At 38.9% G+C, this 22,078-nt stretch overlaps 2 protein-coding genes across 4 annotated transcripts in view; one reads left to right on the top strand and one right to left on the bottom strand.

Annotated features, from left to right (window-relative positions):
• The window catches only part of cacng6a (calcium channel, voltage-dependent, gamma subunit 6a), a 44,251-nt gene extending 30,973 nt beyond the window's left edge, over positions 1-13,278 (bottom strand). The window contains exon 1 of one of the 2 annotated variants that reach the window (XM_085445308.1): positions 13,217-13,278. The gene's annotated coding sequence lies outside the window, so the exon portion shown is untranslated. Of the gene's footprint in view, positions 1-12,620; positions 12,643-13,216 lie in introns of those variants that run through there. The other variant, XM_085445310.1, reaches the window with a different exon arrangement.
• On the top strand, positions 12,033-22,060 carry LOC146682466 (uncharacterized). 2 transcript variants are annotated; one of them, XM_085445304.1, is made up of 5 exons: positions 12,033-12,839; positions 16,916-17,678; positions 18,139-18,386; positions 20,060-20,239; positions 21,851-22,060. In XM_085445304.1, the coding sequence occupies exons 1-5, from the start codon at positions 12,033-12,035 to the stop codon at positions 22,058-22,060; spliced, it is 2,208 nt and encodes a 735-aa protein (XP_085301430.1). The 2 variants fall into 2 exon arrangements, with proteins under 2 accessions (XP_085301430.1, XP_085301429.1); XM_085445303.1 differs by having other exon boundaries at positions 16,916-17,687; positions 18,145-18,386.
• The last annotated feature ends 18 nt before the right edge of the window (positions 22,061-22,078 follow it).

Below are 22,078 nucleotides of genomic sequence, written 5' to 3'. Positions count from 1 at the left end.
AGGTAGTTTTGAAAGCCACACTGCATTTTTTACAGTTGGTCTGTCTTTAATTTTGTGATTTTCAGCACAGCTTTATTCAGTCTTCCTGTGCTTTTAAAGGAACTTTGTGTTTTTCTTTATTATTAATCTGTGGTCCAGTGTCATCATCACGCTAGAAAGCAAGTTCAGCACAGTTAGACTTTCTCTGCATTAGCTTAAACCTAAATCCTAAAACCCCTGTGAGAGATAATAGAGTCACAGTAGAAATGGCCAACCTTCCTTATCTGGTCCGGGCTCTACGCTTCACATTCTGTGCATGCTCACATAAATGGTGGCTTTGACATGTCATTTGGCTTCCTCAGTGCAAGATGACCTCTCCAGGGTGACAACTTTAGTCAGAGCCATTGTCAGACAAACAGCTGAAAAAGCCATATGAAGAACACGCTGTAAATATATAACGATTAAAGTCAACACAGGTGCTGCGAACAGGGTAAGAGAGCAGTGGTGGTAGAAAACCATTAATCGTGTGAATTCCATTCATCCACACTTTTTCCACAGCACTGACCTCCACCATCCCCACCACCTCCACCAACTCTTCTGGGTAGACACCAAGGCATTCGTAGCATGTCCCAGGTCTGCCCCAGAAACTCATCCTGAGCCGTTTGTGGATGTGAAGGAGCAGCAGCTCTATTCTGAGCCCCTGCTGAATATCCTCAACTCTCCACTCGCTTACAACGAGTAGTCTCCAGATTCACCAGTTCACGCGTTCACCAGTTCATTCCCAAAGATATTTCTCCAGCTCTTGTGAATTTATATTAGTATATTTCTAACAAGGCAGCTGGACCTTAAAGCAACTGAACTTTCAACTTTATACATTTGATCATTACAGGTTATTCAGTGTTTCCTCACTATATGAAACTCACAACATTATAAAGCATAAATCATATTTATACATTTAAATCTGAAAGACTGCAAATTCCTCTGACTATGAAATAAAAGTACACACAGACTGTGCTGCTGTAGCTTCACTGTACAGCTTCACTCGGCTGTATTTTACACAGGCAACAAGCTGTGCAAGTACAAATCCCTTCACACGTAGAACATGTCCTCCTGACATGAATCACTCGAGATGTGGCAGTTCCAGCAAATTTTAACCTCTGTCCTCCAAACATAACGTGCTCCAGGTTATGTGTTCAACTTAGCTCATCATGGTGATCCAGCCAGGCACAAGGGTAAAAACAGAGCCACCTTCAAAACATTGCCTTTGGACTCAACATTCCTGGCTTATTAATATTTCTTCGTGGTACAGCCCTCAGACTGCCTGCGGCCATGATGACAACAACAGCTCCTACTGTATCCTTCTGCTTTGATCCTCCATTGTTTTGTATGCAGTGCAGCTACAGTTTTCTAAGGATAGCTTGGAGCACTTGTGTTACCTTTAAGAGGGTAAATGGGCAATGACAGGCCGCCTGTATTAGAGGTGAGGTAACTGTGTCCTAGACACATGGATTTTTTTTGAAAACATCTACAAAACTGCTCAATAACGTGACTTAGTTTGTTGTTGTTGAGTACACTAATGACACCCTTAGGAGCCCTGAGAACCAGCCAGTCAAGGCGTGTAGGACTTTATCTGTCTGAATCGTTACTGATCTTCTGTAGCACTAAATATTGTACACGGTTGGGCATGGTTGCGATTTGTGTGAGCTGAGTGAAAGCTATTGGCTCAACAACCAAATCTTCAATTAAATCGACTTCATGATGCCAAAGCGACAGGAGTGATCCAACTTGCCTCCATCTTATCTAAGACACCTGAAAGAGTCTGCAGTTTATTCAAAGTACAAGGAAGGCACGCTCACATTTCCTAAATCAGGTGATCACTTTAGTGTGCACGATTGCCTATTAGTCCAAAAATTAGTCCAAAGGTCTCATGATTACTTTTGTTGGTTTTTCTTGCATCGCTGAGGTTTTAAAAGTTATTACCTGAACATTTAGAGTTAAACATTTTGTTATTGAAGTACATAAAAAAAAGTGACAAAAAAAAGCAACCTTTTACAACTTCAACCTAAAGCGCTCCATCTATGCAAGATAGCATGGGTGCTGTGTAGTTTCAGTCCACAAAGTCAGTTTCAGTCCACTTCTGTCAGGCCACAGGGTCTTCTGAACTCTTGACCTCGCTCATGAATCCACTTAGTCACCTGACTAGGTGTGTGCGCAGAAGAGAGAGAGAGAGAGAGAGAGAGAGAGAGAGTGAGTTAAAATTATCCACCTAAAGCCAATCCTCCTCAAGCTGATCAGTGTGTTGAATGGACTAACCACCTTGGCGACTCCAGACTTGCAACAGGTAAGAAAAGCTTTGCTTCTTTTTAACCAAATGATGCACTGTTTTCTAAAATATCGACCTTTGGGAAGATTCCTAAACGATCTCTCTTGTGAGCAAGTAAATTGTTGATAAACAAAAGTAAAGTGAAATTCACGGCCCCATGGATGATGTAATGCTTCCACAGACTGAATGAAATGAGTAAATTAAGTTTAAATAGTTTGTGGTTCTGATTTGTTAATGTAATATGTGATTTATTTAGTGTGTACTGGTTTACACATTCGCCTAACATGCGAAAGAGCCCCGGTTTGATCCTGTGACGAGACACAAATCCCTTTGGGTAGTGACAGGAAGGGCATCCGGCATTTTAAAAAAACTCCCCGCTGTGGCCACCACTGATGAATAACAGAGCAACTGGAAGTAGCTTCTATAAAGTGTGATTCATTTAGTTACGCAATGCATATTTAAGGATTTTCTCATGAGGCCTCTGTCAACCAGTTACCATAAGCTGTACGTTAGCTGCTATATGTACCTACCTCAAATAAATATAAATAAATGGGATTTTACATATTAGTAAATCAGTAGATTTACTGGCCACAGTTCTGACTTTTTGTGCTACAAATGTAACTATCCAGCCAAATCCTCATCAAAAAATTCTACTTTTTACATTTTTACTTCTGTGAATCTCTAATAAACTGTAGGTGTGATACTTTATTATCTGCATCTTATTTAACCATAAGACACAAAGTAAACTGAGCTGAATCATCTGAGGTCAGATGAGTTAAGATATTTTGTGAAAACGTGTTCAAATGAATGCCTGGTACTGTAGGTGATTCAAGTCCCTTTGTTCTAGACCGTCTTCAACAGATGTCTTTCTCAAGAGCTTATTAACACGTTAGAAGTAATTGCTTTAAAACTGCTTGAAATTCAAATAAAGTAAACTGGAGGAATGAGGCTGAATGCTGTTCCACTCACAGGGTGAGAGGAAGCGGTACCACCGTGGACCAATCACCAGTGAAGTAATATTCAGCATAATTATGGCTACTTTTAAGAGTTTTCAGTCTTTTGTTTACTACTTATAGTATTTTTTTTTCTGCATGCTAATATTCTGTTACTAGTTTAACACATAAGAGGTTTTATAATATTTGATTTTTCCTCATCTCTGCATACACCTTCAGCCGTCTGTGTTATATTCAGTGTATTTTTGATGAGCTTTGGCTCACGTGAAGCTAAGATTTCAACGTATTTGGCATTTTATTGAACTCAACTTCTTTCATGGGTGCAACATTTTAAAAGTGAAGATTCTTCTCAGATTTTCTGTAGTAGCTCTGTTGCTGGTACCTTCTTATATCCACGGTTGTATCTCAGGGATTTTTAACACTTATTTCGTTCATTGATTCTTGTTTCAGTGAACATTTGTGCAGTATAGCAATAGCATACCTGTGATAACGTTCCCTTCCTGTGTATCCCAACAAGTCTTTGGTCAAACCTGTTCAGTGGAGATCAATTGGGGCCACGTGCGGCACTGAGCCTTTGGCTTCACGCCTCTTCGTTAGCTACAGCGAGGGCAGAGGCAGCTTAAAGAGGTCAAACAAAATGTGAAGGTGATCCATCACAGTTCAGATCAGAAGTCCACATCTTTAGAAATGTGACACCTGTTCTCACCAAAGAGCACTGATAAGCAACCAAGCTATTGTGAAAACTGCAACTTTAACCCTTAAAATGATGAGAAGAAAATCAAACTTTGCAGAATCGATACTGGACATTACAATTATGGGAAATACTAATAGGCCTACCTGAAGTTCCTCTTTAGGAAATCAAGGCACCAAAGAAAACTGACACAGATAAAAAAAAAATTAAAAAAAGAAAAACATCATAAAGACAGCAAAGATTTGTCCTCAGAGACACAGGGAATGCTTTTAGTGCTGAAAAATAAAGAAAAAAGATAATTTACTACCCGTGAGAATTAAAATGCCCTCTAGTCAAAGACCCGCCTGTTACACTGCACTGTCTGGACCTTTGTTAAGAAACCTGAGCTTCCTGCATGGCGCCATCCATATGAACTGTTGTGCTAAGCCAGTGTATTGTCACATTGGTTGATTAATGTTGCCACTCTCAACACTTGAGCCTAAGAGCTTTCCACACTGCCACAACTATCCTGATTATGGTGACCACACTGAGGGTGGTCTCTGAAGTTGGACCATAGTAAAGTCAGGTAATGTGTTAACTTGTTAATTCTTGACAAAGGGAATGGCTGAGTTCATATGATGAACATTTACATTATGCGCTGGTGGAAAGTAGAGTTATTATTACAACATGTTTTGGCTTTTTTCCCCACAATTTTAAACCATGTTTCCTTATAAAATGTGGACTTTATGTAAAGTTTTGAGACAAGTTGATCTTGACAGGCCGATAAGAGTGAGATGTGTAGTGATTTTGATGGCGTACTGGTCTTTCACACTGAAGGCAAAACTGTTGGTATACAAGATTTACAAGGCTTTTGTCGCCTATGAGCATGTGCTGTGGGTAGTGACTGAGGACAAAGTTCACAGAATCGAGTGTCGGAAATGATGCTCAGGTTTTAGTAAAAGGCTTCACTTTTGTGAAAATGACAGTTGGCTAATTTACTGACATCAAAATGCACTAAATTAAAAAGTACAAGGGTGCGACAAAGCCTCTCAGCAACCAGCGCACTTAGCGGCTTCACAGTAGAGGGCTGTTGACCCAACCAGCTCTAAACTGTAATTTCATGTTGCTGTGTGAATGTGAGGCATGATTAGGTTCAAAAGGGACACCTGTAACTCTTCTTTATCCTTTTTCCAGTTGTTAAAATGTTGCCTGCTTTGTACTGACAGGAAGGCAGAGAGCTTTAGTGTATGAGTCGACATATCGGCGCAGTGCTTGTTATCATGCTTGATCACATTCTGTTGTCTGTCAGCTGGTTCACTGTAACAATATGGCTGCTGTATATTTCCAGGGCTGAGGAGTCATTTCAGTTGTAATTTGGAACGATTTGCATGTCTGTGGAAACAAAACACAGTCAGCTAAGCAGGTATATTTTATAATGCTTAGTAATATGTCTCTGTAATTTGGTGCAGCGGTCATGTTAAACGTTACCCTATTTTACTAGACTTCAAGCATGCAGCTTTGTTTTTACTGAGCGATGTCAGGAATTTTTCGGCATTTTTTCATGTTGACAAAGGTAAAACGGGAGCTTTAACAACAAAATACAAATCTGAACAACAAAAAAGACACATAAGGACTTGTAAATATGGTGTCATTGTGAATAAGACGTTTAAATAAATTTTTGCCTGCAAGATGATGTTATATCCTATATATCCCCAATATAAAAACAACAGTGGATCATAGGCTCTTCCACTGGTGATTATATTAATAGGGAGTAATAATATTGCTACTAAAATACTTTTTTATTTATTATTTATTAAAGCTACAGTATGAAAAGCTAATGTTTAGTTTGAATCTTGTATTAAAATAACAAACTACATATGATACAGCAGGTACATAAGGTAATGTTTTCTTTAAATAACTGTAATTCTATTAGATTTCATAATGAAATCTAAAATGACAAACTAACTCATTTATTACTTCATTAAATGTTGAAACACTAGCTTAAAAAATATTGACTGAAATTCAGACCTTTTGAATTATTTTAATATGCAACTTAATTTAAAAACAAGCCAACCAGTTACGGTGTTAAAAATGCCACCTGAGCATTCAACAGTTTTTTCATCTCACAACTAAAAAAGAAAAGATTAATTTGCTTTTAGGACTTAGACTCGCTCATTAACGCACTCTGAGGCGTTTCTTTTGCATAACATACCTAACCAAACTTTTAATAATGAAGAGTATCCTCACATAAGAACAGATAAAATTATTAAAAACTTACTTTCACTCATAGTTTTATGCTAATACAAAGTACACACTGCACCAGCTGCTCAGGATGTGATTGCCAAATCTCTTTTGTGTGTAATCGTATATATGGAGGCATTTGATAGATGCTGTCAGGCACAAACGTGGCATTGCTTTTAAACTGATTTGTTTTTCATTTATGCAGCAGATTCTGAAAAATGACTGTCTTGAGGCATACATTTTTAAACTCTCTATACTAATTTTTTTATACAACAGTACTTTGGGGAATAATCATCTTTTGGCTTTAAATATGTCAGATGTCATGAAGTTTATTTAGCAAAAAAGAGAACATTGTACTTGTGTAATTATGTCTTCCAACAAATTGATGCATTCTGATGTACTTAAATTGAATCCATTAAAAAATACACACAGTAGGAGCAGACACTGTCTCACTGTCTTAAATAGAGTGACTTGGATGGACTTTGCCGTTCCGCCTAATCATGTTTTACGAATGTGACTAGAGACCAACCACATACGCAGTATGCCTAATAAGTTCCTTTGTGACCCTTTAACATTTATATATGTACGTTTTCACCAACTCTATCTGCTTATCTTTATGCATCTCTTCGACAGCTGATCCTTCCTCCCTCAGTTCAACCTCACCCACCTTCTCCTCAACTCGAGTCTCACTTCCTGCATTGAAGTCAGGGCTGTAACACATGAAAAGTTACATAAATATACTCATGTAGTCCTGATAGTCAGCAGATTAGACATGAGTCCATCCCATCTCTGGACAGCTGATGAGCCAGCTAAACAACAACAGCAGCTGGTTACGAGCTAACATGATGTCAGTTAAAGTTAGAGTATCCTGAAAATCACATTTTTTCACCAATAAACAGTTTGATTACATTCTCACACCACATGAAACACAAGCGTTCAAGTCCAACAATGCTACATCCACTTCAAAGAAAGTTTCACTAGTTCCAGCTAACAACAGTTAACAGCTAGCAACAGCAACAGTTCAGGATATCCTCGACAACTTTCCTTGAAATCACATGATCAGAAGTGATTCACCGATTCATCAACTCATATCTGACTCCCTTCACAGAGTTTTGCAGTCTCCCAAAAATGAACAAGACCAACAGGCTACGATCACTACAGCTGAATGGCAGCCAGAGTTTGTGAGTGACCTGTGTATAAAATTGTAAAATACTGCAAAATATGTTTAGGGTTTTTTTTCCTGTAGTATTTTAATAATATGGCGTGTACACGAATGTTTTTATACATACACAGTAGTAAAATCGGGTTGGCTAGCCACAGGTACAGGCTAAATGTTTTTAATCTCTTAATTGTTTAAAATGGTTTCATCCTACAGTGGTCACCATAGCAATCTAACATCTGACAGTGAGATTGTTCACACTTAAACACTACTGCAGCACGTCTGACTTTTCCTAGTGAACATTTATATTTTGTCAAATGAATCCTCTTCGGAAGCACGGCCCTGGAGGTTATTAAATCAGTGAAGGCCAATCAGTATCAATGTGAGGCATTGTGTCACTTACTCTACAGTGAATCTAAACACACAGTATGGTTGGTCCAAGTTTCAATTACTTCAAGTGAAATTGTCCTGCAGCCTTTTGGAGTCTGTGCTCTGACACATATCACAACATCTATGCATCATCAGTCATCAAAGTGCCTTTAAGCTGCAGACAGGCCACTCAGTTGAAAACTGAAAGTGTATAACTGACCCAAGCAAGGGCCTTCAAAGTGCACATCTTAATGAAAGCAAAATACAAATGTAGTATAAAAACGGGCTTTTTTGTGTCACCTGACACAAGCACAAAATGAACTTGAGCTCTGTCAACACACAAAGCTTTTCAAATCTATTATAAATGCTGGAAAAGCCACTGAAATACTCGATTGTATAAGCAATTTAAATAAGACAGCTGTTAGGAAAAGCTGCAAAATGTGTATTAATACAAATTACATTAATACACAAGCTACTGGCTGCGTGTCAAGCACATGCGCTTCTCCTGCAGTGACACGTGTGGCAACAGCAACTTGTGGGTTGGAGGGAGATCATCTGGCAGAACCAGGACCCTGCAGTCAATCCCTCATTAAAGAGCATTACATCCAACCAATCCTATTTGACCGTCACCCTTGAAAGAAGAAGCAGGAGCTATGAGGACACGGATGTGATCCGTACGGGGGAAACATGAGCTGATCAGATGACGAGATCAGCTTGATGTAGTGAATCTGCAAAGGAGCGCTGTCACTTTGTGCTTTTAACTACTGAAGGAGTGAAAGTGACAAAAGATAATAATTTCTGACGTGAGGGTTAAGGAAACCTAATGTGAACAATTCCATTTGAAAAGGAAGGAAAAATAACGATGACATTTGGGAAATTTGATAGAAGTTAGAAAAAGGTTTCTGCTTTGTCTGCGATTATATTCTGAATTTTAAGAATATATTTTTTAAATATGAAAATAAAACATCCTTTCTATATTGTACTGGAGAACAGCTTTATAGCATTAAAACCTGCTTTATGGATTTTTAAATGAGTTTTATACACAGCATACAACATATTTTATAAGTCAGTGACACATTTTAATATGTCCTTTTTTTTAATGTAGGATAACTGGATTAATTAAATATAAACTTTTGTTGTTTATTAATCCATCCAGCCATCTATCTTGATCATGGTGGGCAAAGACAGAGTATAATACTGATATGACACCAAATTATAGCTGAGTTCATTGTTTATCCTATTTACAAAAACATAATGAATCATAAAAAAACAACAATATCTTTTAAAAGTCTCCACTATAATCATCAGGAGCAGTTACAGCAACCTACATTTTGTAAGCTTTGCTATATAATACTTTCAACCATTATGGTGTCTGTGCAGCCTCCATAAACGTAAGTCTCACTTTTGCTGGTTGCTAAATTTTAACAGCGTTCTGCAAACCTCAAGACACATCACGAACATGAAGGCACAACAAAGTGACACAGATGGTGTGTTGATTTGTGTCTTTGCATTCATGCTAGCATGGAAACCTATATAAAATTAGAAAGACAGCAACCAGTTATCAGTCTGTGCAAATGTGCAAATTTAAAGTTGTTGTACTACTTTCACATGACAAGAGCACAGTTAGATCTCACTCAGCCCAGGTTATGTGGAGCCAAATTAAAAGTTGGCTCAATGGAAACTTGATCATTTCCCCACAAGGCAAAGAAAAAATGTATGCAGGTCCAAGGTTCTCCTACCCTTTCCATCTTTGACAAAGGAAGGTTATAAACACAAGCAATCATTATAACGTTGTACATAAAGCAATGCTGTTTGGACTAGCATGTGATGCCACGTGTCTCAGTGAGGTATCATGTCATGTAAATCTCCACTAATGGTGTCCTTAAGTATCAGACAGCAGGGCACACTGTTGGATTATGGCTCTCACGTAGTGGCTGCGTGCACATCGTTAAATGCCTCTCAACAAAACGTGTTTGTTTTTAAGAAATGGCTGATGAATCCTGCGGTGTTTCTAATGATGAAATATGAGACACCATTAAACTATTAATGATCTCAGATGTTATATCAAAGTATCAGCCAGAATTCTCTAAAATTTAAATTTCATCCAAATCATTACACTAAAGTGGTACGTTGTATGGTTCTGTTTATCCTTTTGATAGTAAGCACTGGTGTTGTGTTTATAGAAATAATGCCTCAATGCTAAATCGGTCATTTCTTCTGGTAAAAAAGAGAAACTTCTGTCAAATTTAGCAGAAGTAAGTGAGAATCAGAGAGTCACTGTATCCTGTAAAGAAAATCTCCTGACAATTCATACCTTATCACATTAACATATCAGGTTTTGTACAAATTAGACTAACAAGTTAGAGCTCATCAATTAGTGAGCTTTAGACTTAATGAAAGGTGGATGTTGTCACCTTTAGACAAAGCAAAGGCTTTCTGTTTTTGGTCTTCATGGAAAGCTATGTGGCTGTTGGCTGTAGTTTCATATTTACTGTACACACATGCTGTTCTTATTTACCCCTTCGCAAGAAAGACAACTGGTATATTTCCCAGAAATTCTAAGCTAATATGTAATTTAAAAAATGCCTAAAATCGCAAAAAAGTATTGTCATTGTCGTTTTTCTCAGAAGGACAGTGTCACAGAAAGGGCGGTGCCAGAAAATCGGATGTTTGTACTTAATGTAATGTGTGTTGTGGGTGTTTAAAGATAAGGAGCTTAGAAAGAACAAGCTCCTTATCTTTTCCTGTGTGTTCTGAAACTTGTTCTTCTTGGCTTTGCATCGCGCTCTCGGGCAAGACCAACGAGCATGCGGTTGATGCATGTTTCTTGCTCTGCTGTTCAGGTCTAACAGAACAAGTATAAACAAAAAAAATAAATTATTAATACATTATTATTAGTTGTCCATCATCAATAAGGAACACCTATTGTACAGTAGATGTGGTTGAATGCTTTTCTTCTGTGCAATAATAATGTGGACATCCCTCTTCTTTGAGTATGACTCTGTCTCTCCTCGCCGTGCTGCTTTTAAACAGTCAGTCAGCATGGCAGGCTGAAGGCGGACAAGTTCTGACACTGATTCATGAGACTCGTGTGAGTGACTGGGCTCAACAGGCATGCCCTTGTCTCAGCAGAAAACCAGCTTTCATTATTCGAATGATTGCCCTGTGGCTTTGACGGAAGATTAATTGACCATAATCTGATTATACTGTGGCCTGCTGCAGCCCTGAAGACCCCCAACCACCACCACCACCAATCAGCCCTCCCCTCTGTGGCGTCTGTCTGTGTGTGAGTCATTAAACTTAAACTGCAGTCTGCTGGTTAAAATAAAACATGCTGACCACATGGATGAGCATTTTAATATGTGGAGATCAACTGCTTATGATGCTGAACAGCTCTGGTACCTTCCTGCAGCTAGAACTATAACAAAAGCAGATTTTTAAGGTAATGTTGAAAAAGGTGTTTATCTAGTTTTCCTTCTCAATATGAGTGCATCAAAACCATGATTGAGTCATGAAACTCTTTATGGTTTTGTTTACATCAATATTCTCAAGTTCAAAGATGAGTGTGAATCGGAAACTCACTTAGTAATTAAGATGGTCTCCAGTTATAACCCAATTCCTGTCCTTTAAACCTGTTCTCTCCTCTCTGCTTTGTCTCACTTTGCCTCTTGACAGTCTTACTTTTTCCTCAACCTGTAGCTTTTTGGGTTTGTTGTTGTTGTTGTTTTCCAGTTGGCTGAATCATATATTGATTGCACTGTAAATAATACTTAAAACCATGAGTGGAGATGATCAAAGCTTGAGCTAGCTGTTTGTTTCCATTATGTCTCTCTTCTTCTTGACTTGTTTTGTTGATGTCTTGTTTTCTCTGTCTCCCAGTAGGTAATGGCAATGTGATGGATAGTTAGAAGCCAAAGTTAAAAGGATTATTCCTGGCCATCGAACACAGAAGGTCTTTGAAGCCAGAAGAAATCACCTGTCTGGCGATGCCCCAGCACCTCATCTCAGACAAAGTGGATGAATCTATCAGCTGAACTTTCTCAACCTGTTAACTTACCATCGTGCCAAGAAAGCTTGCGTGGTTCTAAAAGGTGTTCTTGAAGACAAGCAGCTGGAGTTTAACAGTCCCCTTTGTTCCCAATGTTCCCAGTGTTTTTAGAGCCCTTCCTTGGAGTTTCTGTCACTTATCCTCTAAAGGGAATTTATTTTGTTGACATGATTAGCACCAACACCTCTCAATCAGAAGCAAATGATTTCTATTGATGGTGTTTGTCCCCACAAAACTAAAGCCTTTGAAGACTGTCAATTTCCGAGGAATAATTTGGACTCTGACCAGATATGGCCAGAGACGTCCGTCCTCTGAGCCAAATGCCTTTGTCTACAAAGCACGTGCAACGGGTGGGAGCTACTCTGGGGCTTGTCCTCCCTTTCATCCCCCTACGATCTCTTATTTTCTATTACTTCCTTTCATGTGCAGCAGCAGCAGGTAGTTCACCTGGCATAGAATATGATTATGGCATTAGCCCCAAATTTGTTTGTACTCCCATTCCCCCAGAAGCAGATCCCAGCTGCTTCTCGCCACCCAATGTGCCCCATGGACCAAGCAGTAACAGCCATAGCAGTGACCACAATGGCGGGAGCAGGCGAGGCATGATGTCCGACGAGGCCAAAGCCACTATTCTGCATTTGCGTGAGAGCCTTGTGAGGCAGAAGGAAACCATCCTGGACCAGCGAGAGACAATCAGGGAGCTGAATGCTAAGCTCACCTTATGTGAGGGCTTTGGGGGTCACCACAGCACTGGTCACCATGACAGTCATCACGACAACCACCACGACAATCATCGCGATAGCCATCACGATAGCCATCATGACAACCATCATGAAAACCATCATGATAACAACCATAACAACCATCACGGTACCCACCATGACGACCATCATGGACATCACGGCAGCCATCATGCATCATTGTCACTGCACCATGGGCCTTCAGGATCTCACAGCAATGACCACCATTATTCCCACGGCAGCCACAGACTGGACCACAACAGGAAGGGCTCGTCATATAGCAAACACAGTTCCTTCTCTCCAGAACAGACTGGAAAAACCCTGCAGACACTAAAGGAGAGGCTGGAGAACTTGCAGGTAAGCATGAAAGATTATAGTTTGATCATTTTTTGTAGCGTACTCACTTAATAGCACTTAATAAAAAAAAATCACAACTGGATAAATGAACTCACTGCGCACTAGGACAGGTGACTGGGACCATGCAGTATCTTCAGTTTGATTTGTTTTGCAATTTTTAAAAGTGTCATGCTTTAAAAATTGCTGCACAATGACCTTTTTTTAAATTTCAAAGATGCATGAGAGCTACTTGCCAAAGTCTGAGCTGCATGGGAACATCCACTGAATATCTTCCTCAGTTATGCAGGAGAAATACTAAAAAGTATGAACCGAGTAATTAAACTGAGATTGCACTGCAATAAATTATGAGGGAAATGGCTGTTAAAATCTTAGCTTACCAAACGGTGACTTTACCGTGTGTGCCTGGACCTCTTCACTATTCCAAGCTTTCTGAGGGCAGAAACAATGCACAGCAATGAATAATCCACAGCATTGTTCATTGTTGTTGTTCATTGAAAGCCTTTTTGTATCAGTGGAGTTTGAGTGCTGTCATTGGTGAGCTTAGTATCTGTTTGTTAACAGTCTAGGGTCCCCATGTTTTAAAATATCACAATTTTGTGTGATGGTAGATACCAATAAGAGCTCGAGCTGCTTTAATCGTGGTAATTGTGGTCCGCGCCATTTGGGTGGAGTTGCGCTTTCTTAATGCTCTCATGTTATTTATGTATCTGTTTTACTATTTCTCTTTTAATTATTTATTTATTTATTTGTTTTTAATTGTAATTGTGTGTCAGGCACTTTGTGAGTGTGTATGTGTACTTTATAAACCTTACCTACTACACTTTTTGCACAAAGAAAATTCAAATTGTCTATAATGTGTCTGCAAAGAAAAGCTGCAGACAAGCAGAAGTCTATTAAAGGTTTGACTTAATTGGGGTCACGTCTTACGTCACTGAGAGTCACATGCTCAGTCACCGAATCAGCTGCCTTTGTTATCTGCTGCCAAAACGAGGGATATGTTTCATTAGGACATAGTAACCTGAAGGTTATTCTATGGATGTTGTACATTTTACTGCATCATAGTTAATGCATATTCTCAGGACTAAATCATTAATTTTTTAATTTATGTTTTTGTAATAATTTGGGGGAAATTAAAAAAAATAGCATTCAGAAGTTGTGGGCAATCTGTCTCACACACTCATCACAAACCACCCACCAGTCACTATGAAACACGTACCACCCACAATGCTAATATGAAAGCTGCTTGACTATTGTCTCAGAGTTAATGTCTCTGCATCGTTCTCTGTCTTTCTCCTGGATATCAGTGGCCAAGGTCGAGCTCAAAACAGGAAGAAGCTCTAAGTTGATTAGCTCTCACCCCTGATCTTAACCTCTGTGTGCCAGCAGGAGTAGGATAAGTTAAGCTCCCCTGGTGGAAAACAAGCAGTCTATAGTATTTAAACACCGACAGAATGACAAAGAGTTTAGATTAAAGAAAAATCTTTTTTCCCCAGTAATTCTTGTATACTGGTTTAGCTTTTTTGTGTTTGAACTTGTGTGTAATCTCTTGCCTTAAAGTAAATCACTACACACACGAACACACAAACATATCACTTTCTCTCTAAAAACACTCTCTAAAATAATATATATTTATAATATAACTATATATTTAAAATGAATGTTTACCCTACACAGCTAATTACTAATCATTGTTATAATGAATTCATACCAAATGCAAATCAAAGTTTTGTCTTGTGGTTCTCACAAAAGTACAGTCATGCTGGAAACCCACGACTGTCTAACAGCCAGCAGGATGTGGAAGAGTGCAAATGAAAACTGCAATAAGGTTACAGGATCATATTTTCAAAACTTTCCATGAAGTCCTGCAATTTCCTTCACTGTTCTCCAAGCCATCTTTATTTCTTCTGTCACTATAAAATAAAAGAAACTGAATCATTCGGCTCCAGCTCCCCTCAAACAGCATCAGTTAGTTATTGACATAGAAAGTCAGTTATTTCAAAGACTTTCCAAAGCACACCGTTGCCTCACAGCAAGAAAGTCTAGGGTGCTAGGGTGTACCCCACCTCTCATCCAGCCGTCCAATGACTTTGATAAGGATAAGCAGCAGAGATGGATGGATGGATGGAATTCCTATTTAATAAGTCCTCCAACAAATTTTACATGGGTTTCCAGTATAATAGAACAGGAATGTCCAAACATGTATAACTTTCGACTGGGAGACTGGGTGTTGATCTACCCAAACCTACTACAATCACCATGGTGTCTATAATTTACTACGACAACTTTGGCTGGTAGAAAACAGACATAGAACAAAATACCCCAAGTACAATCAAAAGCTGAACAAGATAAAAAGGAACCAACTATCAGATTTGTTAACATTACAGCATGTAAAGCATATTAAAATTCACTCCCCATATAGCTGTTGTGAATGGGGAAAATTTCATACAGACCAATACTACTTTATTAACATATCAACCCCCTCACTGGGTTCAAACACCAAAAACTAATTTATAATGAGACCCTCTACAACATTAAACACATATTAGAACAACACCAAGAAAAATGATACAGGCACTTACTAAGACAAGGGCTAGAGGTCTCTTAAAATGAAAACATAACTCTGGTTCATATCAAGCGTTTGTGTTGTTTAAAAAGACAATAATGTTAAATTCATTAACATAAACTTACAAAGCAATAAACATCTTAATGATGTTTTTTACAGTTGTTATAATCCTTCCAGATTCCCAACTATTTAAGTGGTTTTGCTGTCTCACTTTGGTTATAGTTTCATTATTCTGATGTCGTAATGTGAGTCTTAAACCTGGCTGCCAACTGGCCTGTAAAAGCTTCATTATTAGTGTAGGTGGTCTCAGGTCATGCTGAGGGAAAGTGTTGCCAAAAATCCCTTTCGATCTCACTTGAAGGTGTGAGACAAAACAGAACTGGTGCCAGGATTTACCCTCAGCCTCTCCCTCTAACAGGATGTCTACACCACCAGCCTCTGGCCATGCACCGAAGGGCGCTAGCCAACCTCACTTTCAATTAGCTTCATCCTTCCTGACAAGGCTATTAATCGTGGCGTGTGCTGGCAGGGAACAAAGTCGGATTTGCTGGTGAGGAAGACGAGGATGAAGGAGGGAGAGGAAAAAAGAGGACAAGAAAACTTTTCCCCCTGCACTTTTAAATGTCATACTGAAGTTCCTCTTGTACTATTGTATTGATATAACCTTTGGTTCTTGTTTAAAGCATTAAAATGCAAAGTTGTTGTTGTAAAACTCTTATTACCAGCACTCACCTTTCTCCCCCTACAGTCCTTTTCTTTGACATCTTTTTTTATAGTTTTGCTAATAGACAAAACTGACAAGGAGTCACAATCATGCAGTTAAAGTCAGTATCTTTCTCCAGTAATGAGTTTGAAATAGCCTTGTCTTGAAATCAGTGCCTTACTTAAATAGATTTTTGGAATGTTTCAAATGAGGTCTGTGGTTAACGCAAGTCCTACACATGTTTTCACATTTTGTTTTAAAATATGAAACTGAATACCCAAATACCTGCTTCAGGAAACCCAAGTTCTTCAGGGACATTAAATGTCATGATGCCACACATAGGAGCTTTGTGGTGGGAACATTAAAGTCATACTACCATAGTTCATTTTACTATAAAGGTACTTAATCTTTCAAAAATCCTAAAGGGTCCTTAGATTTGTGATGATTATACTAGTTATCAAAACACCTACATATTCTAAATTTCTATTTTTGAGACCTTTTTTCAGCAATAATCCAAAATCCCATTCTCTTTATTCAAGTGAGCCAGGTCAGTGCTGACATCATTTTTGCCCTGCACAAATCGCTGAGACGCTCTATGAAGATCCCCCACAATGTCAGCAGGACCTGTTGAACTCTGTTGCTATTGCTGTGGTTTAAATAGAAGAAATTGTTACTACATTGATGGGGATTATCAGTTTTAAGTACACAAAGTATAGCAGAACCTGATTGGATTGATGTTTTCACTCTGTGGAGGTAATAGATCATTTATAGGTAGGTATAGTTATTAAGCACTATTTTCTTTGTCTACAGGCCAGGAACTCCTCCAGCTCCTATTCCAGCTCCCTGAGAGAACTTCTGCAGAGGAAGATCAATGCTTTAGAGGAACAGCTACACAGGTACTACAGAGATCACCATGACTATGGTCACCATAATGACCACCATGGAGATCATCATGATGACCATCATGGCAACAGCCACCATGATAGCCATCATGATGGCCACCATGGCAATAGCCATCATGATGACCACCACGATGACCACCACGATGACCACCATGATGACCACCATGATGACCATCATGATGACAACCATGATGACCATCATGAGGACCACCATGAGGACCACCACAATACCCATCACCGCAACCACCAGAATAGGCATTGGTACAACCGCCACACTGGACACCATAATCGCCATCGTGATCACCATCGTGACCACCACTATGATGGGCACCATGGTCGGCATTATAATCATTTCAGCAGCCACCATAATGACCATCATGACGATCATCACGATGATCACTATGGTCATCATGATGACAGTCATCACAGAGATCACGATTACCACCATCGACCTGGATACCATGACAACCACCATGATGATCATCATGACAACCACGATGATCATCATGACACCCATCATGGCAATGACCACCACGATGACCACCACCATGACAATGATCATCACCCGCGACGGCTTCCTTACACCAGTAAAGAAACGAGTCTGAGGGGCACTGGACACAGCAAGCTGGAAACAGTACTAAGCCAACTGCACCACAGCAGCACTGACCATGGTAAACATACATGCACGCACAGACATAGCTACACACACTCATGATTTATTTTAGGGATGAATTTGAATTCTCATTTATTATTTAATAATTACAGAATATCTTTGTACCTACTATTATCCGGCTTTTATTGGAGGTTGCCCTATAAAAAAAACTCCATTAGTTAGGTTGCTGTGGTTGGTGCTAGTAGATTATTATGACCCATAATTACCTCATTTATATGATGAATGATGAAAGCAAGCACAGAGCATTGTTTTGCCTTTAATAATTATATTGATATCATGTAGATAGAGAATATCTCCATAATAATTGGGTCAGAAAAAGGAACAATTCAAGAAAAAGAAAAAAATAACTTGTTTGTTTCTAATGCATATAGAAAATAGTCTAACAAAAGTCTTTGACAGCAGTATTTGTTGATCACAAATGAATAACATGACTCTAAATTTATTCTCCATCTCACCAGGGAACCAAAAGCTAAAGAGTCCCACTGCCTTCCTGTTAGACTTCCCCATGAGGACTAACTACATGTATGGCAGGATGAGGCGGTCAGTGGTGACGGAGATCTTTGCCTTGACCATCTGCCTGTGGCTGAAGGCAGGTGCAGGTCCTGGTCTTGGCACTCCCTTCTCCTACTCGGTGCCCGGGCAAGCTAATGAGCTGGTACTAATTGAATGGGGCAGCAATCCCATGGAGCTGCTAATTAATGACAAGGTAAAGCCTGTCACCATGTCATGTCACAGTGATTTATGATCTAAATGTTGATGAATCTGGACACAAAAGCTAGTTCTGAAGCTCAGCCTATAGTGCAAAGGTTTATGGGATCTTTTTACCAGTCACTAAATAATTTATCACTGTAAGAAAATACTTGCACATCAATGTGAAGAATCTCTAGGCAAGTCAGAAGATGTTTGGTCCCAGAAGCTATCTGGTTTCCTGTTTGTAGACCACATACAATCCAGGTTATCCTGACTAATCAAAGTCTAGCAGGGTCGGGTTGTATAAACTGCTTGTGGTGAGCAAAAGAAGGACTTTATCTGCTAATGTGTGATGATGATTTAGAACTAGCTCACGTTTCACTGCATCAAAGAGTAACAAGGTATAAGTTCAGCATTACTCCACACTAGTTTGGCTGTACCAAAGTAGAGAAAAGAATATACTTTCACCAACATGACCAGTGTTACTGACAGCTAGTAGTACCGTACCACCAAGAAATAAGAGTCAGAGCAAGATGATAATCTGCCAAATTTACTCGGGTGTGAATATTTTTCTCAACTAGCCAAAAACTTCTCTAGTAAAGACTCCAGAGCAATGTAAATGATATATATAATATTGTCATCTCATGTCACAATCACATACTCAAATTCATACACAAAAACTATAGAGCTCATTTACTGGTTGTTCCTTTTAACAGTGATTAGCATTTTGAATATCTGCTGTAATTTATGTATTTATTATTTAGTTTTACTAAAACAGTCTTCTTAAAATGTATAATATCCTCAAACTTCATTGGCATAATATACATTGATTTTGACTTTTTAAACATTTTTATATTTATTTTGGTTGTTTTCACTTGTAACAAATTGTTCACATTTTGGTACTTCTCTGTATACTTCTAATGCAGATTAGACATATATAACGAGCCCCTGCAATTGTCTTTCGGTTGTTTTTTTTCCTAGAAAAAGATTGCAGATGTCTCAGTTCAAATGACAGTAATCAGACAGTAACCCAGTCAGACTGCTGACAAACAAATAATTCAATTAGTCAATTAGCTTCCTAATCTTTAATTCTCCCCTAAACGGAAGACAGGTGTTTGTCTATTTCCCTTCTGTGCCCCAGTACTTCGTGCAGTGAGCTCAACAAACAAACGAACAACACAATAATCTGATTATTGTAATTGATTGGCCTAATTGTCTGTAGCACAGACAATACCAGGAGGGATAAACTGACGTGTTTGTTGTCTGTGAGTCACACACTTGGCAGTTATCAAACTGATCATTGACACAGTTCAATGATCTCAGAATGTAGATTAATCTAAGAGTTTAATTACTTTTCTACAATGTTTTATGAGGATGAAATGAGAGAAGATTCACACGTTGTATTAATCCACTTTCCCAACAATCGATAACAGTTGCAGATAAGGCTTGCTACTGTGTGAATACTCGTGCAAAATTAATGGCAGGCTATCAGTCTTTTTTTCTTTTTACTCCATCAACATGATAACATCTCACATCATTTAAGGCTTGATCAGGTGTAAACCGTGCCATCGCGACCCTTGGATAATCTTTTACTTGAAGGTTATGAGACGTTTTTCCAAATAAAAATTAAAAAATAAGTAAATAAATAAATAAAATCTCTTTTTTTTGTCTCTCCACCTGGTTCTTTAGGCGGCGACTTTGCCCATAACTATGACAGATGAAAAGTGGCATCACGTGTGCGTGACGTGGTCCACACGTGATGGTGTCTGGGAGGCCTACCAGGATGGAGCGAAGAAAGGCACAGGGCAGAACCTGTCAGCCTGGAACCCAATCAAACCAGGAGGGATTTTCATCCTTGGTCAGGAGCAGGTATGACACACAACATGCCTTCTGACTGTGGGATAATAATGTCACATACAGACTATGTCAGCAGATATAGGTATGCCAATTCATTTTATACCCCAATGTTTGCTATAAGAGGTTTTAAATTGAGTAAATACAAAGTCAAATGTGTGGGTCATTATTTATTTAATAAAAACTAAACCAAAGCATCTTGTAGAACCAGCATTAGTGGCAGTAACTTCATGTAAAATTATCTGTTTGACTCTTAGAGGAATTCGTTTATGCACAGCTGCCTTAACCACCACAGCATTTTAATGAAACTGAGGTGTGGATTTTAACTGGGCTTTTGTAATTCTGCATTGTATTGCATTCAATGCATTCAATGCATTCTTGTCTTTTTCAGCCATACTGTTGTAGATTTGCTTTCATTCTCTGAATCATTGTCATGTTGCACGAGCAGGTGTCAGCCAAGCTTTAGCTGTTGAAAAGATGGCCTCATATTAGACACTTTGGTATACAGAGAAGTTCAAGGTTAATTCAATGACTGCAAAGTGCCTGTGTCCTGTGGCTGCAACACAAGTCCAAATCCTCACCCCTCCACCACCGTGCTTGACAGTGTATTAGACGTATGTGTTGATAAGCAGTGATTGGTTTCTGCATATAGACATTCCCACTTTGGTTTCATCTGTCCAAAGGACATTGTTGCAGTTGTCTTGTGGTTTGTTTTGTAACTTACTTGCAAGCTTAAGCTTTTAACATTTAACATGCTAAGTGAGGCCTCTACAGTCTTCAGATGAGGTTTTCGTTTTTTGTGCATTTTCTCTGAGCACTTCATGGCCTCCATTCCTGTGAAGATTGGCAGCTGCTTTCCACTTGTGAATAATCTGTCTAACAGTAGAATGATGGACTTGAACTTGTTTCAGAAATGGCCTTATAATCCTTTCCAGACTGATGGGCAGGAACAAGTGTTTCTGATCATTGATCATATGTTTTGTTCTTGGCATTGTGTTACACTTCCTGACCTGAAAAATGCTAAAGCTTCTGCTTCTATAGATTACCAGCACCTGGCTCCTACTTTCCTTTTTAATTCGTATCAATACTGCTGCTGCATTGTGATTTAATTTTTGTTAAATAATGATATGATCTAATATGTCATGTTTGGTAGTTCATCTGTTATATCTATCTCATTTAAGACTGGCTAAGGACCAGATTATTTTATGGCATCTGGATATGTTAAACCTTGGACTTGTAAGAGGGTCTCTTTACTGTGACTGATAGTCTGTCTGTAGTGTGGAGAGCTGAGCTTGTAAGGCCAAACGTTGTCAGTTTTAATTTTTTAAGTTTTTTTGAAACAGCTGACTTTGTATAGTGCCTTTCAGTAGATATAAACATATGCACTGAATCTTTATTGTCTAAATGATGTTGGTCATTAGAAAGAAAGCAGGGTTAAGACATTCTAGTATTGGCTTCATTTTTAGGGCCTCGGCTTTACTGATGAAACAAATCAAATTTGTGTCAAACTAAAAATGTCATTTTTACCAGTTTCATATCTTATAGAACAACTTTCTAATCCCTAGAAGGTAGTAACATTTTAAATATCAGCTCTACATTTTGACACATTTGCTTCTCCCTCCACAGGACACAATGGGAGGCCGCTTTGACGTCACTCAGTCTTTTGTGGGAGAGCTGTCAGACCTCCAGTTCTGGTCCAGAGTGTTGACATCCAGTGAGATTTACAGCCAAGCAACCTGTGGCGGCCACCTTGTTGGTGATGTCATGTCATGGTCGGAGGAGTCGGTTGAGCTCCACGGAGGCCTCACTGAGCTTTCTTTTGATCCCTGCCACTAAAGATGGACACTGACCCCA

Source organism: Copadichromis virginalis, linkage group LG22 (genome assembly GCF_057382275.1).
Source record: "Copadichromis virginalis isolate Kocher_CV1m ecotype Utaka linkage group LG22, C_Virginalis_male_GT1.1, whole genome shotgun sequence".
Lineage (NCBI taxonomy): Eukaryota > Metazoa > Chordata > Actinopteri > Cichliformes > Cichlidae > Copadichromis > Copadichromis virginalis.
The sequence above is the reverse complement of the archived record's forward strand: the minus strand, read 5'-3'. Positions and strand labels throughout refer to the sequence as shown.

Coding starts and splice junctions, on each gene's coding strand:
- LOC146682466 (XM_085445303.1), top strand. CDS start 12,033: ATGGCCAGAGACGTCCGTCCTCTGAGCCAAATGCCTTTGTCTACAAAG. Junction 12,840..16,915: donor AGAGGCTGGAGAACTTGCAG/GTAAGCATGAAA, acceptor CTTTGTCTACAG/GCCAGGAACTCCTCCAGCTC. Junction 18,387..20,059: donor AGCTGCTAATTAATGACAAG/GTAAAGCCTGTC, acceptor CTGGTTCTTTAG/GCGGCGACTTTGCCCATAAC.